We start from the raw sequence: 17,830 nt of genomic DNA on the forward strand, positions 1-17,830 counted from the left end.
TCCGGGGACATCTTTTCCCCCTGTGTTCTCAGTGTAAAAGACTGGTGTATAGATGAAACGTGTTATACATAATGATCACAGTAGCATACATCACCAGCATCACTGTATTGCTTTATAAATGTCCAGACTGTAATATACAGGGGGGGACCACTTTCCTCAGGCCTCCAGGGAAATCTGTTCCCCCTGCGTTCTCACTGTACAACTTACTATACGATACAGTACTTTAAAGCCTGTATTTGAGTACAAATTAACTAACTAACATCAAGAAATGTACCTTATGCTCATGGAAAGTAGGTAGAGTACACTATAAACTAACACACCTAATTATATAAATCACATTCAGCTCAACCAAGCAACAAGAGAAAACGTCATGAGGGGAACTGAATTCTCCGGAACATCGGAACACAACCTAACCTCCGTGAGTGCAACACAAGCAAATATGTCCCGCCCCTTTTTAATGATCTTTTCCTCACCACTAGCGTTCTTTCTTCTCTTCAAGCTAGGCTAGGTGGTCTAGCTACTGTGCTAGCTTCCGACCCGGTTCATATTTTCTAAAACAAAAGGAATTCGATCTGATCTACCGAGTATGGCGTACACAGTTGCAGGTGGAACCAAGAAAAAAGTTTGCTACTACTATGACGGTATGGAAATAATATGTATTTAGAGAATGAGTTCTGGCAAAAGACATGATGCTCGATAGCAAATGTTAGCTCGGCCGAGCGACAATAGCTCCGCGAGCAGCAGGAGAATGCTTCTTCCGTGACTGAACTAGACTAGATTATTTGGCCAGTAACTTGTGACTCCTCTCTGTCACTGGAAATGTGACAGAGTGAATTCAACCATCCACTGAGTAGTCAAATAAGAAGTTAGGCTAGTTTAAGCCATATATTCAATCTTGTCCACCTTGCTGGTAAATGCTAGCGTTAGTTGGCTAGAGCTAGCTAACTTGCTATCACATAGTAAAGCATAGCCATCAAGCCGTGCTTCAGTTTTATGTCGTTTCATCATCAGTCTTGTGATTTTGCTTTGTAGACACAAATCACAAGTTGACAAAATACATTAAATATGCATTGCATTCAAGATAGTATGGTGCTGAAGTACCTAGCTTACATTTTTGCAACTACCCTTTCTTACCACACAAACTGGCAAGTTCATTCATTAGCTATTTCAGAAGGGCCCAGAGGAGTAGTGGAAGCCGACCATATGATTGACTCTGACTAGTAAAAATGTTTAATCCTATCCCTCATGATATAATGCATCAAGCTGCATTAGCCTAAACTGTAAATATCACGCACTGAATCAGTGCTGTAGTGCCTTATTATACTGCATTGTAAAAAAATGTTTTTCTTTTGCAGGAGACATTGGAAATTATTACTACGGGCAGGGGCACCCCATGAAACCGCACAGAATCCGTATGACCCATAACCTGCTTCTGAACTATGGACTCTACAGAAAAATGGAAATATATGTACGTGAAGGACACTTAGCTAGTACTAAACAACTTGGATTGCCTCTGACAACCATCCTCATGTTCTGTTTGTCTTTGTTTTACAGAGACCCCACAAAGCCACTGCAGAGGAGATGACTAAATATCACAGCGACGATTACATCAAATTCCTCCGATCGATTCGACCGGATAACATGTCAGAGTTCAGCAAGCAAATGCAGAGATGTAAGTCCTGTCAGCCGACCCTGTAGTGTCACCTATCATAGACTTAACGGAGACAACGCTCTTGTTAATGGATTGTAAAGTGATGCTGCGCTTGTATTCCTGTCCTCGGGTAACCCAAGCGATTATGTTCTGGCAAATTATTAATCAGAATTAATTGTGCTGTGTTCCTCCCTGGTAGTCAATGTTGGAGAGGACTGTCCTGTTTTCGACGGCTTATTCGAGTTCTGCCAGTTGTCCGCTGGTGGATCTGCAGGTACGTTTTCTTGCCATCCTATTTTGAAGTTGGTTACACAAACGTAAAATCATATTGGTCATGTAAGCCTTTTGCTCAGCAAAGTTACTGGTCTCCTTTCATCCATCCAGTTAGGAGGTATGTGTCACATATATTCTACATGGAAGCTTTTCTTATTGGCATATAATTATAGTTGTCATCACATGGAAGAAATGGAAGCACTTGTCAGGCTGTCTCCTCGCTGCCTAATGCCTTGGAAGCACAACACACCCCAGTGGTCCTAAACCAGCTGAGACAGCTGTACGTCAGGCTTTGGCGAGGTGGATGTGGAAGCAGATCGTGGATATTTATAGGAGCTGTCGTACTAGCTTCACTGAAGCTCGGTGCTGTCAGAGAGGATTTCTCCTCCATGCCTTTTTGAAATATGTTTTTTTTCTTTTCTCTGTGAAATGCTGTTATGAGAACCCGGTTTGTCCACTCTGTGTCACAGCTGGCTCTGTGAAGCTCAACAGGCAGCAGACGGACATCGCGGTGAACTGGGCTGGAGGACTTCACCACGCCAAGAAGTCCGAGGCGTCTGGGTTCTGCTACGTCAACGACATCGTCCTGGCTATCCTGGAGCTGCTAAAGTAAGTGTCAGATGGCTGAGCGGTTAGGGAATCGGGCTATTAAACAGAAAGTTGCCGGTTCGTTTCCTCGCTGTGCAAAATTAGGTTGTGTCCTTGGGCAAGGCACTTCACCTTACTTGCATCGGGGGCGGAATGTCCCTGTACTTACTGTAAGTCGCTCTGGATAAGCGAAATTACTAAATGTAAGTGTCTTTCAGACAAACCAAAGCTTGTTTGCTCGTTTCCCTCAACCCCTCAACTCAATGAGTCCATTACCTCCTCCCCATACACTCCCTATCAGATGAGATGTGAGAGAGAACAGGGTGATGATGGGGTGTTTTGTTGGCGTGTGTGTATGTTTTTCCATACTTCTGCCTTATCCCTCCCTCTCTCAGGTACCACCAGAGGGTGCTGTACATTGACATTGACATTCACCATGGCGACGGGGTAGAGGAGGCCTTCTACACCACAGACAGAGTCATGACCGTGTCCTTCCACAAGTACGGAGAGTACTTCCCCGGGACCGGAGACCTCCGAGTAAGTGCTCCCACCTCTAACAACAACCAGCTGTCCCTGTTACAAGCACAGATTTAGGGGGTGGCATGTTACTCAATGTGGATATACTGTTTTCATAGTTAGAATGAATGTCTAAAAAGCTTGATTTAAACATCTTAATATTTGATTGTGTTTGTATCCCAGCGTTTAGTTAATCTTCTGCCTCTTCTCAGGATATTGGTGCTGGAAAAGGCAAATACTACGCTGTCAACTTCCCCCTCAGGGACGGGATTGAGGACGAGTCGTACGAGCAGATCTTCAAGCCTGTAAGTAGCTGGCTGCACTTCCCCTGTGCTCCTGAAGGGGGGAGGGGAACAAACTGGGATCACGCCCCACTTGTTGCACCAGTCATGTCTAACGTTACCATCTTGTGTGGCCTGGCAGGTGATGGCTAAGGTGATGGAGATGTACCAGCCCAGTGCCGTGGTCCTGCAGTGTGGAGCGGACTCTCTCTCCGGGGACCGACTCGGGTGTTTCAACCTCACTATCCGTGGTAAGTCGGCCCTGGCCTTGCCTTGTCTTCTCCTGTCGAAGTCGCATTGTTACCATGGTCGCATTGTTACCATGGTTCTGTTCTGAATCAGAGGTTCCATCTTCTCCTTCCCTTCTTCTGTATCTTTGTCAGGCCACGCCAAGTGTGTGGAGTACATGAAGTCCTTCAACCTGCCCCTGCTCATGCTGGGCGGAGGGGGCTACACCATCCGGAACGTGGCCCGATGCTGGACCTACGAGACGGCCGTGGCTCTGGACACCGAGATCCCAGACGGTGTGTCTCACTGTAAATGTCAAAGCGTAAAGTCGCCACCAACGTGTTCAGACTGAACGATGCATGCAGAGACTCGTGAGCTCCAGTTTGAAAGGACGGAAGCTGTTCTCGTCTCTGTTGATTCATGGATTCATTCAGCTATTTGATTGAAATCGAATAGCTGTCATTTTCCCCCTTAAATGGCACAATTTTAATTCCATGGGTTAATAATATGACTCCTTTTGAGTTACATCATATCTTAATACTGATGTTCATGTTTAGGATAGTTCTTGTTTCGCCTAACCTTTTCTCATGCTGTTGTTTTTTTATTTGTATTTTATTTGTTATCAGAACTGCCCTACAATGATTACTTTGAGTACTTCGGCCCTGACTTCAAGCTGCACATCAGCCCGTCTAACATGACCAACCAAAACACAATGGAGTACATGGAAAAAATCAAGTAAAGATATTCTCAACCCTCAAAGTTTTCATTAATAAATTGTACATTAATATACGATCCACATTACGATATACGGGTGAGAGACAATGAAACAAACCCCCCAAAATCTCTCGAGCTCCTTATCGAGCGTGCCTCCCCTTTCACATGGTAGCTTTCAACCCGTTCCTGTTGCGTGTATTAGTTAATTAGATTTTGCACCTTTTGTATAGTATAGTTAGACTTGTATAGTATAGTTAGACTTGTTTAAACTTACAGCACTTATTTAAGATTTACTCCTATATGTTGCATGTATGCACCTTCCTGCCAAAGTAAATTCCTTGTCTGTGCAAACCTTCATGGCGATTAAAACCCTTTCTGATTCTGGTGTGTTTCCCTTCCAGACAGCGTCTGTTTGAGAACCTGCGGATGTTGCCTCACGCACCGGGAGTTCAGATGCAGGCCATCCCGGAGGATGCCATCCCAGACGATACCGTGGACGAGGACACAGACGACCCAGACAAGCGCATGTCCAGTAAGAAACACCCACGACTGATTAACACGCCATGGCGTTGCTGGTGCAACCAATGTGAATTGATTAAACTGAAGTATTCACACAATCAGAACCGGCCCAAGGCATAAGCGAACCAAGCGGCTGCTTAGGGCCCCTGTGGCCCTAATAGTGTGCGAATAATAAAGCATTAAGAAGAATCAATTGTATTGGCGTCACCGAGGGTCCCCCAAATCAATTCTGCTTAAGGCCCCATAAAGGCTTGGGCCGGTCCTGCACACAGTCCAACAAAAAGCTAGCTGGAAGGAAAGGAAGGGAGGAAAAAAATAGGCAGCACTTGAACTTGCATGTGTGTTTTTGGTAGTTCGTGCCTCAGACAAGAGGATAGCCTGCGACGAGGAATTCTCCGACTCCGAGGATGAGGGAGAGGGAGGCAGGAGGAACGTGGCCAGCAACAAAAAGGCCAAACGCTCCCGAGTGGAAGAAGACAAGAAGGAGGGAGAGGAGAAGAAAGTTGGTAAGTAATCCAAACTCATATTCAGTACTCGTCTTAATGCTCATGGTCACAGCGCTAACGTGGGTGTGGCTTTCTGCGTGCTTCCTTACAGAGGTGAAAGAGGAGGAGAAAGATAAGGAAAGCAGCACAGGGAAGATTGACACAAAAAGGTTCGTCATTTGTTTCTGTCTGTTTTGAACCTCTCGTGTATATTTAAAATCTGAAGCTACTTTCTGATTAATCCAACTCATTGTCATTCCTCTTTTCTTTAGTGTGAAGACTGAACAGACCAGCAGCACCTGATGTTTTTTGACTTGTTGACCATACAACACAAGAAGCATTATATTCATTATGACTGATCTCAGTGACATAGTTGTTTTTCTTTTGTACAACGTAGTATTGGATTATTTCTTACTGGTTAACCATCCCCTGTACATGTGCTTTGTCTTACTTTGACAATCCCTTGAATGCATTTATATTTCAACGTGCTTTCACCTGAATGAAATATCCATGATCTGTAATTATTTGTTTTTAAAGGATTATGTGGGACTTCCTGTTGAATAGCCTACGATGATTTCATATTTGTTGAAAACCTGATATTTTGCATTTGCCAATAAACTTTTTTACAAACTTGAGTTTTTTACTACTGTGTTTTAAATATAATACAATATGCAGCTTCGTGTGAAATACAGATTATCTAATGAATCAATATATACAATGTATCCACGCGATGGCGCAGTATCACTTGAAATATTTTCGGTTCCACTCTCAACCAACTCGTGCGTGGTATATTACGCCTGATGGCGCTAGAGTTAAAAATGCTGAACAAATTGTGAATTAAGCATTTTATGTAGAGGCAGAGCTACTCCAGTTTAATTTTAGACCACCGGTGGAACTTCATGCCAATGCCAAAGTGAGAGTAGCAACATTTGAGGACACGTAAATCGAATTGATGTAAAACGCCATGTTGGCAGAAGATAGAAACATGGTTACCCGTTAATACTGTTCGTAAATTCACAATGTCATACATTTACCTACCTAAAAAAAACGTTCTCATTTAGGAGAGCTATATTAAGCATGTAGCCTAGCTTCGGTGGATTCGACACAGCCTTGCCGACAGGTGAAATCTGGACCAGAGAAGTAACCACAACCACAGGTAAAACTTATTTGCATTTAGGGAAACTGCATATAATTTCATCCAATTTAGAGATGGAACATTTAGTAGCTGTTTCCTATATAATACCATAGTCAAACTCCAGGGAGTTTGTTCATAAACTTTGTAGCGCTGGACTGGAACTGAAACATTTGAACTTTTCCATTTGAGGTTTTCCATCTTTAACAGGGCAGCTGGCCTCGACCAGTGTTCTAGCCCTGCTGCAGTTTTACCTCATTCTAGGTCTGCTGCAGTTTTACCTCATTCTAGGTCTGCTGCAGTTTTACCTCATTCTAGGTCTGCTGCAGTTTCCCCAGTTGACACTTGAATTCATATCCTTAATCTACTGACTATAAATGAGCATTTTAGAAGGTGTTAACCTTTGACGTGTGAAATCTGCCTGTCACAAAAAGGCCAGGTTAAGTTCATGTAACAGGGGCCAGATTGAATTGAACTCATATCAGGTGATAGACTTGTCAGCCACAATGTTCCCAGTTTTTACTTGTAAGCAACGTCTTGGTTTCTCTGTCATTAAGTTTGGGTGTACTGTCTGCTATATGATGAAGCACATTCCAATGAGTTTGGAGGTGTATGGTCATATCTGTGCAGATGAAATATTTCAACGCACGTTATAATTAATCCTGCTGCTGCTTAGTTGCATTAACTTTGTAGACAAGGGAACCACTTTCAGAGATAGGCCAAGGCACTGATTCATCTGCTATTGATGAAAATTACCTTCAGTTAAAATGATTATATCAGTCAGTGTGTAATTTGAAAACCTGTGCTGGATGACAGAACAGAAAAATGTGTCACTAAGAACTTTTGGTGCATCTTGTCCATTAATCCATTCCCCTTTATAAATATAGACACATTTGACGTCATACTTACCTGGCCAAGATCTCAGTATTCCACCAGTAGTACTGAAGGTTGACACACTAGCGTTTAACCATATTTCTTTGAAATGTTGTAAATAAAAAGACATATGCATTTCAAATTTTATTCACATTTATTTTCGCTTTTAGTGTGCTCACAGAAAATCAGAACACCTTAAGCAGGAGTTTAATAGCAATTTTTGTAAGCAAAGTTACATTCCATCTCTAAGTCAAATTGGTCAAAGCTTCTTCAGTATTTACAAAAGCAAAGGAGACAAGATGCTACACAAACATTGCATCTGATAGAGATTCCTTAATTTGTCATAGACCACTGAAAAAAAGCATTTGTCTGCTGTAATCAAACATACCACAGTATATAAACAGTAACCATTCCACTTATCACAGCTTGGTTGAGTTCAAAATTGCTTAAAAGGTCCTCCAGGATGACTTGTTTTGTTATCTTACAAAAATGAGCGGGTGGAAAAGAGCTGCAAACTTCATGTGCTTCTTGAGATCAAGATTTCATTTGTACAATAATCACAGTTAAAAACACCCCGCCTATACATACTTACACTTTATTAAGGTCATAAAACCAGCAATAAACAATTAAGCCTATACAACTTGTATTTCTACTGAATCACTGACTGGTACAGCTAATGAGAAGTGAAAAGCTCCTATGATTTTAAATGACTTCCTAAACCTAGATCTGGGAATTGTATGGTTGTCTGGTTATTGTAAAAATGACTTAGTGTTGTAAACCACATAGTACTCTCATGGTACATGGATATTTCTTGTTTCATTTTTGTATTTCAAGACTACTCTTTACATCGTAGTCTGTGGCACAAACCCTAGGCACAAATATGCCACCTCCAATATCTTTCCCCAACCCACCCCCAAAACCCCTTCATTTACATCTCAACTTTATCCCCCTCCTCCTTCATACCATGGGCATGTCCATACATTTTGACAAGTTTACATTTTGTATAAAAATGCAAAAAAAAAAAAAAAAAGGAAAACATTTAATACTGATGCAAAAAAATATATGGCAGAGTGTGGATGTATTTTTTCTGTATTACATTTCTAAGCCACCCACCTCCCCGCCCCTTGGAATGATAGTAACAATGGGCCGAGATGGGTTTTGTGGAGGGGGAAGGGAAAGAAAGAGAAAAAAGCTTTAAAATATCCCTGGTTGTAGACAAGTTCTCCACAGCCATGACCTGGCACCACTCCAACATACAAACAGGGAAATGTTCTTTGATTATCTTTTTTCCTCTTTTTTTTTTTTTTTAATATTTCTTCCGTTTTGCTCTTTAACCATGAGGCCTTACTCGGCGGCGGTCTCAGCGACGGGGGCCTCAGGACTGGATGCGGCCTCCTGTGTTGCAGGTGCGGCCTCTTCTGTTTTAGGTGCCTCCTCAGCTGCCTTGGCCTCTGCAGCAGGTTCAGCAGGCTTCTCCTCGGCCTTTGGCTCCTCGGCGGGCGGGGCAGCCTCGGCCTCCTCGGCTGGCTTCTCTGCTGCCGTTTCTGGCTTGGCCTCTACCGGGCTGACAGCCTCTTTAGCCTCCTCCCCAGCCGCGGCAGGTGCAGCCTCGCCCTCAGCTGGCTTGGCCTCCTCGGAGGCGGCAGCCTCTGGAGCCTCTGCTGCGTCGGCCTTGGCCTCCTCCGTGGACGCCCCGGCCTCCTCCCCGGCCCCGTCCCCGGTCTCCTTTTTGGTTTTCTTGAAGGAGAAGCCGCTGAGCTTGAAGGACTTCTTGAACGAGAAGCGCTTCTTCTTCTTCTTGGGGGTTTCGGTACTTGTTGAGGGTGTGGCGCCCTCCTCTGGCTTGGCGGCCGCTTCCCCCTCGGCGGCGGGAACGGCCTCTACAGCCTCCTTCTCCCCCTCTACGGCCTCCTTCTCAGCAGGAGCAGCCTCGGCCTTCTCGGCCTCTTCCTTGGGGACCTCCTCTGCCGTGGCGCTGCCGTTGGCCTGCACCTCCTCTTTGCCAGCCTCAGCAGCTGCAGGAGAGGCATCACCATTTACCTTCACATGGCCATTCTCCTGTTAAGATAGAAGAGTCCATTGATTAAACAAAATTAAGCTCAATTGATTTTCAAGGGAGATGGTGTCCATTAAGACTTTCCACCCAATGGCACTAGAGGCAGTAGAGACCACAAAATCAACTGGGATCAAAGCGTAGCCCTTTGACTCGATATAATTCTGTCTAATGGCTACATTTCGTTCAATATTGTAGATGAGAATCTTTCTTTGATTACGAATACATTTTAAGGTTTAGTTTTCCACATTTTCCATCAGAAACAACCTATTTCGCGTTTAATCAGTCAAGAATAAATCGCAAATTGGAAATACGGACGCAACATCTCGGATTAGTCGCGAGGGGGCGATGCATATCTGCAAACAGTCGCTCCGACACCGAAGCGCCAAGGCAAAGCAGCTGCTCATTAAAACAGCAGATGCTCATTAATACACCACATCACGAATAGCAACGTTAAGGATACCCCAAAAATCCAATCCTTCACAACCTTTGAATTTTTCCTTCCTATCACTAATTAAATTCACTAAATATTTCTCTGTGCTTACCCAAAAGGGGCGCATAATTCTAATGTGGCTCTGAGTCGCCTCCATCTACACACACAGTTTGAGCATCTGTAACAAAAGGCGTGGTGGAGTTAGCTAGACCGTAGAAAGCCATTGTTGGCGTCGAGCATCTTTCACAAGGACAGTCTTGTATTCTTTGTTGTAGTTAAATGATCGAAATCAGAATAACTCAAATTGATTAATTTTCCAATTTAATACACGCTTATATGCACCATATTAAGAATCTGAAATCACTGCTTCAAAAGAAAGCCTTCCAAATTTGTCACGGAATAATATTCCCAATTAATCTATGGAGTCTTGGTTTATTTGCAACAATTGTGTTCCAAATATTCATCACCAAGTTTCAAAGAACATGTCGACTATTCAACAAGTTAATAAAATACCGTATGCAGTAGAAACGATCAATTATTGGAAACAAACTCATGTCTGGTCGGTTGACAATGCATTTTTTATCAATATAGCCGACGATTTTTTTTGTTGCTAGCCTAATAAACCGGCATGCGTCTCATGGTGTAGGCTACCCACAATAACGCACGGGTTGCGCCCTTGCGCATATGCTCAAATGAAGCTAAAACATTTATATCAAACTATTTATGTACATGGAATTACATTTACCTGTCCATTAGTTTTGGTTGGCGAAGCAGCCGCCTCCCCTGGCTTTTCAGCCACGGTTTCGCCTTTTGCTGCTGTCTTGGAGAATTGCGCTCCCATGCTTTCGCTCCAACAAAGAAACTCTACCGATCCAAAAAACGGAACAAAGACCACAATCGTCTTTCTTAAATGCAAGCTCTTAGCCGATGGTCCTCTTTGTAAAGTTCACTGTACAAGTAATCAAAGTCCAGTCACAGTGAACAAATTTGGAAAATCGCAGAAAAAACCTGTCAAGTGAAGAGAAGCAATAAAAAATCCCAGATTTGTGGCTGTGTCGCTGTAGACAGGGTGGAAAATGGAGAAATTTCCCTTGTTGCTAATAAGATGCGGAGTACAACGCCCAAGTGCACAGATGAATGGGCATTCCGAGCGATGACGGCATCCGCGCTCGGATTCAGCCAATCAAATGGCTCTTACAGAAAGTGGGCAAGGCTTAAAAACGAGTGAACAATGGATTTTAGGAGATTGTAACAAATCAGAAAAAAATCAACATGTCCCGGCAACAAATCTTCTAAAATTGATACTCGACTCAAGAGGATAATTTTACCATGACTTTGGAATATGCGAATGGAGGAGGACGAACATTTTAGTCTGAACAAATTGATACCTGTCTCATTATAACATTGACTAATTTGTATTAATTGTTTAAGATTATATTTGTCATTGGTATCTATCCCATCTCAACCAATTGGATCGTAACTCGGTGATTGTGGTTAAGATATAGCCTATTGGTATTTAGCTTTTTGACTCTTGTAGCCTACGTGGCCTGAATAAGCTGTAACAACATCGACTTGACACTGCACATATTTCTATGTAGGCTGTTTAGTCATGGATGTATTTTCTCCTTGAATAAATACTGCTTATCTCACCATATGATCATCGTGTGTTTACAAAGGCTACACTTTTTAATTAATTTGAAATTAGTATATGACATTGCATTAGTCATATGTACCTGTGCATGGATACTATGTCGAGTACAGTAAGGAACAGCATATTCAGGTCTTTTAATGCGATATACTATCTTGAGAAGTAACTGAACGTATTTGGCTACCATCCAGTTGACACATTTGGTTTGATATAGTAGCCTATGTAATGCATGAGATTAATTGTCTTATTCGTGAGCAATGTCGTGTCATTACTCTACCAGCTTTAATTAGGCCAGCGTAATAAATTGATTGCATGAATAATGTTAAGGTGACCTGTTAGGTCTACCAAATAAAATGAGAGGGAGGGGCAGCACGCAACAGGCTTAAATCAATGCTATGTAAAATGCTTTGGTTTGCTGAATACATCCATGCAGTGGATGCTGCGGTTGTGGAGATTCATCTGCATGCAGTCAGAATCTAAAAGCCTCACATTGCTTCCTCTTTTAATGTTATTGTTCTCAGTCGATACAGGAGACATGGGGTATGGAGTTGTAAAGGGTAGTTTTATTTCTCATTGTTGCTAGGTGTTGTGTTTCTGTCATGGTAATCAGAATGGTTAAAATGCATTAAAAATTGAGATGAGGGCGTGGAGAAACACATTGCCCAGAGCGCGTCTGTGCAGAGAGGGCAAGTGTTTCACAGGGACATATTCTGACCGTTCTGATCGCAAACCGATAGTGACTAGATGACTGATAACTGGTGTTTGTGTACACCAGGATAAGGTTGTAAAAGTTAGCTGACACGGCGATTTCGTGTAATTGATGGGATGCACATTGATGACAGGTAGCCTAACATCATTTAGAAATTTCTGAGGACGTCTCTGGACCATTGTTGACAAATTGCGGAAGTGTAATATATATAGGCCTATATATATATATATATATATATATATATATATATATATATATATATATATAATTATTTTTTCATTACATCTGCAGTTGGACGAATCACAATGCTTTGTTGTGCTGGAAGACAGGATTTACTTTGACCTGACCAAATAAATGCCCCTGTAAAGGCTGAAGTTACTTTCGATTTAGTCAAGTAACTTCACCCCGCGTATAAAATGCGCACATTTGGTTCACTTCACTATTATGTTGATTGACTTGCATTCATTGTGCAAGTGTTCAAGTGTTTCCATTGTGGCACAAGTTTAAAAAGTACAAGTAACAGCAACAATCACTGCCTGTACTGCAGTTCCCTGTCTGGCCGAGTTTCAGTTTGTGTCAAAACAGTCAGTCAGCAGTTTCAATTTTACATATTACACTGACCTGACACAGACCAAATATCAAATGTCTTCCTTCAAGTTTGAGTCACATTGAGACACATTCATATGAAAATCAGATTAGTCATATTTGCTGACTGATCTACAAATGTAACAGTAAACGCAGTCCAGTCATTGATTAACAGTATATGAGAGGGATAAACATGGGTGACATAAATCTCCTTTTAAGCGACAAGATAAAGAGCAAAGGGCTATTCAGGGTCACAAACTGATCCTCACTATCTCCCTACAGATTGCTCTCTGGGCATCTATCTACAGAGACTGAAAGAAGTATGTGTATGAAGAGAGGAGAGGGGGATGGGTCATCACTAGATCATAAGGAAACACATTCAGCAGCCACAGACACTTAAATATTTCACTTAGCAACCCACTTCCTTGTGATTCGTCCTCTCCTCACGCTCAGCCAAGCAAAGGGTTAACAACCTCCCTTTGTGTGTGTGTGTGTGTGTGTGTGTGTGTTTGTGTGTGTAATTTGGGGTGGGGGGTGGGAGGTGTTGGCTTGGTAGGTTGTGTATGTTAGAAGTGATCTACTCCAAAGGGGAAGTTGGTGTTCACACAGGTCCAACATTTGCTATGCAAATACACCACTGTAGTGTCAAACGTCCTCTTACACAGGAAGATGATAAATAGATACGGCTAGGTTACTTACACATAGTACATGTTGGGCTTCCTGGAAGATTTGGGGGAATTGAACAGTTATCTGTTCTGTTCTGTTATCGTATACATGTACACTATGCAAACACATATTCCAGTGATACACTATTTCAGCTTGTATCCCCTTTTCCTTATTACTAGGAAGTGCATGGAGATTTTTGTTGTTGCTCACATCTAGTGACAAATTAAAGCTCATTTGAATGTGCAGTAACACATTAATCACAAGTGTAACATAACAGGAAGATTAAGAACTGTCTTTTACCTACACCTAAATCCCAATCTGTCTGTGTAAAACTGTTCCGGCTACGGGTTCTTACCCTGTTGATATGACATTAGCAAGTGAAATCTGTTCTTTTACATTGAAAGAACACTTTCAATCTGCTAGACTGATGACTTTACTCTGCCCCAAAGTCGTTGTTACTTATCTAAATATCGATCAGGAAACTATTTACACAGCTGGTTCTACCCAGACTCTCATTCATTTGTATTAATGGGATAGTTGTTGACACACTGCATTCTTGAGGGTGTTTAGTTAAATGAAATCTCTTGTGCCTGTTTGCCTTCTACTGACCAGATTAACACACTCAAAATATTCTACTTACAAATGTATTTAAAGAAGCCAGCGTATGAAGCCCTCACAGAGACATACCTTTTTGCATTCAGTGTTTGTGTGGACTTCTGAGGAAAGGTGAACCATGACATCATAGTGTATTGGTGTAAGGCTGGATGAAAACAACTTTCTCTGTGCATTTGCAACACATGGTGCATTTATTTTTGTCTTGTTCTTATTTTCTTTACAAAGCTCTTTTACATTACTATGATCAGAAGAGTAATGGATTGCCCACAACCTGCTTTCAATCCCCTTTCAAACTGCCTGTTGAGAGCAGACTGGTGTCAACCCTAATCTCTATCACCAGGTTTTACAGAGGAAAAGTGCTAGTACAAAAGCCTCCGTCCAAACTCTGAGTTGATAAGAGATCAAAGGCTATCCTAACTTATAGAGATAAGGATCATTAATATCCAGTTTGCTTTCAACAGCCGTGAGAGAAGGCCCTAATCTCTGCAGCACTGAGGACACAGAATGGCACTCCCTTTGGATTCCCACTTCCTCCTTCCCTCGTGATCTGTCAGTGTTGACGTGTTATGTATCTCTGTGTAAGGAAAACATTCGGCAGCCTTGATCCCAACATTTCTTTGGGTGTTGAGGAATGCCAGACTACATTTGTCTACAGCCGATGTTGTGTAATTTCGCTGATCTGAGGAGAGAGAGTGAGTGAATGTCTACACACACAACAACAGGGAGTAGCCCTCGCTGACCCGTCTGAACGGGACTGTGACAGGAGGTGAAAGGAACCTATTTAAAACTCAATCTGCCCGTCCGTAAACTCTAGTCCTTAGCTTCTCCCACTGCCATTATGGGAATCCCATTAGTTGGGGGCCTTTGTGTCTTGTGGGAATAGCTTCACTCAACCTTAGTGGCAAAACTCAGATTTGTCCAGGTCGTTATACCAACAAAAGGCACGGGAACCCAACACTCGTCCTGCCACAAAAGATCTGGAAATCGAATATTCCGTTTCATAAGCCTTGGTTTTGTGTGTGCTGGAGGGCTGAGCTTCCGCTCTGCTGAATGATTACAGGTCTCCACTCCCCTCGGTGGATCTGGCCCTGATTCCTGCTCCCTTCGCTTTGTCTCTTCCTCTTCTCACCACCACACCCACTCTGGGAGCGATGAGGGAATATCTCCTTCTGTTTCGGGTGTGCCTGTGTGCTGACACAGATGGCGAACCAAGCCCCCCTCATATCCAACACCGTGGCGAGCTTATCTCTGACGGCGATCCTAGACTCCTGCTGCATTCGGGAAAAACATTCAGTGTTCTGCGATGGGACACCTCGAAGGCTTGTGTGTTGGCTTGTTTTTTGGGGCGGGGAGCGGTGAGCATGCTCCTACCCACAGGGACCTGTGTGCATGTGCTCACACTCATAGCTCTCTCTCTCCTCTCAGCCTGGCCTTCCCACATCTGTGAGTGGGTGAAACCATGGCACTGGGAGAAACAGCATTCAATTACTGCAGATACACATCTATTATGCAAGTTGTGTTTTCCTGCAAAGTGATTATGTAAATATTTTATTTTATCCGCATTGTAGGAAAATGCATTGGGAGTTGTAATATCCCTGTCTTAAGCCAGGAGTGACTTAAGTGGATGATTTCCATGTTTACATATTAATGATTTGGGTTTGTTAACATATATTGACAAGTAGATGGGTAATATATTGGTAGAAAATAAATCAGCAATAACAAACAATACAGACAGATCTTATAGTTTTGTGATAAAAAAACTTTGCAGAAAACTGCTTTTCCAACACCTGCATGAACGTGCACTGTTTGTTAGCATGTAGAAAGCTTTAAAGAAGAACACTAGAAAACGAAAGATGAAGTGTTGTGTATGTGTCCATGGGGAGTGAGGGAGGAGGGGGGAAGGGGGGGGGGGTCAGACTGTTGTTTGTGCGGCGTGTCGATTAGACTTTTGTCTGTGTGGGCCGCTGCATCAGCACATGCAGCAGCCGCAGGAATGCCACCGGCTGACAGATGCACCAGAACACAAGCAGCATGTGTCTCCCAGAGCGATGGTTTAGTCCGGCAGGCAGCCCAGAGCGGTGGGTGCCAAGCTCTCATCCCTCTGTCCTCTTCCCCTCGGAGCCCACGGGAGAGAAGCCCAGCATTGTGTGTGTCTTTGTTACGCCCGTCAATGCCACACTGCCAGCACAGCCAACTTGATTTGTAGATTTTGATGACTGAGCTTAGATAGCAATGCTTTTTCCTTCATATCTGTGCCACGCGGGGAAGACTTTCTTCCTCCAGTGTATTCTCAGCCTGTTCTCACCCCTCCTATTTAGCCTCACATTGAGAGTACACCAGCCAAGGGGCTGTGTTGTGGTGGAGCATGGGCAGAGATCGTGGCCTGTAAGAGCGACCCGTTGTGAGTTTGTGAAAATACAAGTGTCTCTCATGCTGATGACTCTTTGAACATGAGACGTGTGTCTCCATCATCATTTTGTCAGTTCACGTCCTCTGGAAGTGTCCTCCTGAGCTCCCCCGGGCCCAGGGGCCCTCTCCGCCCTGCTGGCCCTCAGAAAGCCTCCGGGGTCTTGGGACTGTTTACACATCCTCGCCCCTCTCCTTTGATCGTCCCATCGGCCGGTTGCTCCCAATTAATGCTAAACACGTGTGGAGGGTCTGTGACCTGCGGCCTGCGTAAACAGGCCCTCTGTTGCGTGTGGCGTCTGGGGTCGCTCGTGTTTGAAGCAGGAGGGAGCAGGAACAGAGGAGTGGCTCTGAAGCCTCCCCTCCTGGTCGTCTTGACTACAAGGCATTCCAGTGTCAGTGTGGAACCTGCAGACTCATCAGGCGCAGCACCAGACCAAAACAACCACAGGTTTATGTCATTAGAGGACGGCCCGAGGGGGCCCTGTTTGTCTCTCTCTCTCTCTCTCTCTCTCTCTCTCTCTCTCTCTCTCTCTCTCTCTCTCTCTCTCTCTCTCTCTCTCTCTCTCTCTCTCTCTCTCTCTCTCTCTCTGTGTCTCTTTCTCTCTCTGTGTGTCTCTCTCTCTCTCTCTCTCTCTCTCTCTCTCTAACTCTCTCTCTCTCTTTCTCTCTCTCTCTCTCTGTGTGTCTGTCTCTCTCTCTCTCTCTCTCTCTCTCTCTCTCTCTCTCTCTCTCTCTCTCTCTCTCTCTCTCTGTGTCTCTCTCTCTCTCTTTCTCTCTGTGTCTCTCTCTCTCTGTGTCTGTCTCTCTCTCTCTCTCTCTCTCTCTCTCTCTCTCTCTCTCTCTCTCTCTCTCTCTCTCTCTCTCTCTCTCTGTGTCTCTTTCTCTCTCTGTGTGTCTGTCTGTCTGTCTGTCTCTCTCTCTCTCTCTTCTCTCTCTCTCTCTCTCTCTCTAACTCTCTCTCTCTGTGTCTCTCTCTTTCTCTCTCTCTCTCTGTGTGTCTCTCTCTCTCTCTCTCTCTCTCTCTCTCTCTCTCTCTCTCTCTCTCTGTGTGTCTCTCTCTCTCTCTCTCTCTTTCTCTCTGTGTCTGTCTCTCTCTCTGTGTCTGTCTCTCTCTCTCTCTCTCTCCCTCTCTCTCTCTCTCTCTGTCGGTCTCTCTGTGTGTCTTTCTCTCTGTCTCTCTCTCGCTCTTTCCACAGGAATGGTTGATTGATTGACTTTGCTCATGTTGTGATGATGTTGATGAACAAATGATTGCTTTTTATTGATGTAATACTATATTGACTGGGACCCCTACGGTGTTTATAAGGTTTGATGTTTTCGCTAATTTTTCTAGGAAGTGTTCCAAACGGTGCCACATGGTGGACATGGCAATAGGCACTCTGGTCCCTGGAAAAGAAACATTTTTGGCAGAAAGCTTGCGTGAGTGAGTTGTCCAAGCTCAGAGTTCAGATT

The 17,830-nt window shown here is 43.6% G+C and overlaps 3 protein-coding genes across 3 annotated transcripts in view; 1 reads left to right on the forward strand and 2 right to left on the reverse strand.

The window, feature by feature from the left end:
• The window catches only part of slc16a10 (solute carrier family 16 member 10), a 426,623-nt gene that overhangs the window by 147,380 nt on the left and 261,413 nt on the right, over positions 1 to 17,830 (reverse strand). The gene's annotated exons all lie outside the window — the stretch shown is intronic.
• On the forward strand, positions 449 to 5,890 carry LOC134025131 (histone deacetylase 2). The gene is made up of 14 exons (XM_062468014.1): positions 449 to 641; positions 1,356 to 1,468; positions 1,555 to 1,672; positions 1,851 to 1,925; positions 2,395 to 2,533; positions 2,908 to 3,049; positions 3,241 to 3,333; positions 3,452 to 3,560; positions 3,693 to 3,833; positions 4,164 to 4,272; positions 4,653 to 4,783; positions 5,124 to 5,276; positions 5,368 to 5,425; positions 5,528 to 5,890. The coding sequence occupies exons 1-14, from the start codon at positions 587 to 589 to the stop codon at positions 5,556 to 5,558; spliced, it is 1,467 nt and encodes a 488-aa protein (XP_062323998.1). The 5' UTR covers positions 449 to 586; the 3' UTR covers positions 5,559 to 5,890.
• Positions 7,396 to 10,860, reverse strand: marcksa (myristoylated alanine-rich protein kinase C substrate a). The gene is made up of 2 exons (XM_062467414.1): positions 10,492 to 10,860; positions 7,396 to 9,318 (listed from the first exon to the last, which is right to left on the reverse strand). Exons 1-2 carry the CDS (start codon positions 10,585 to 10,587, stop codon positions 8,605 to 8,607), a joined length of 810 nt encoding a protein of 269 aa, XP_062323398.1. The 5' UTR covers positions 10,588 to 10,860; the 3' UTR covers positions 7,396 to 8,604.

This window comes from Osmerus eperlanus, chromosome 8, assembly GCF_963692335.1.
Source record: "Osmerus eperlanus chromosome 8, fOsmEpe2.1, whole genome shotgun sequence".
NCBI classification, from domain to species: Eukaryota; Metazoa; Chordata; class Actinopteri; order Osmeriformes; family Osmeridae; genus Osmerus; species Osmerus eperlanus.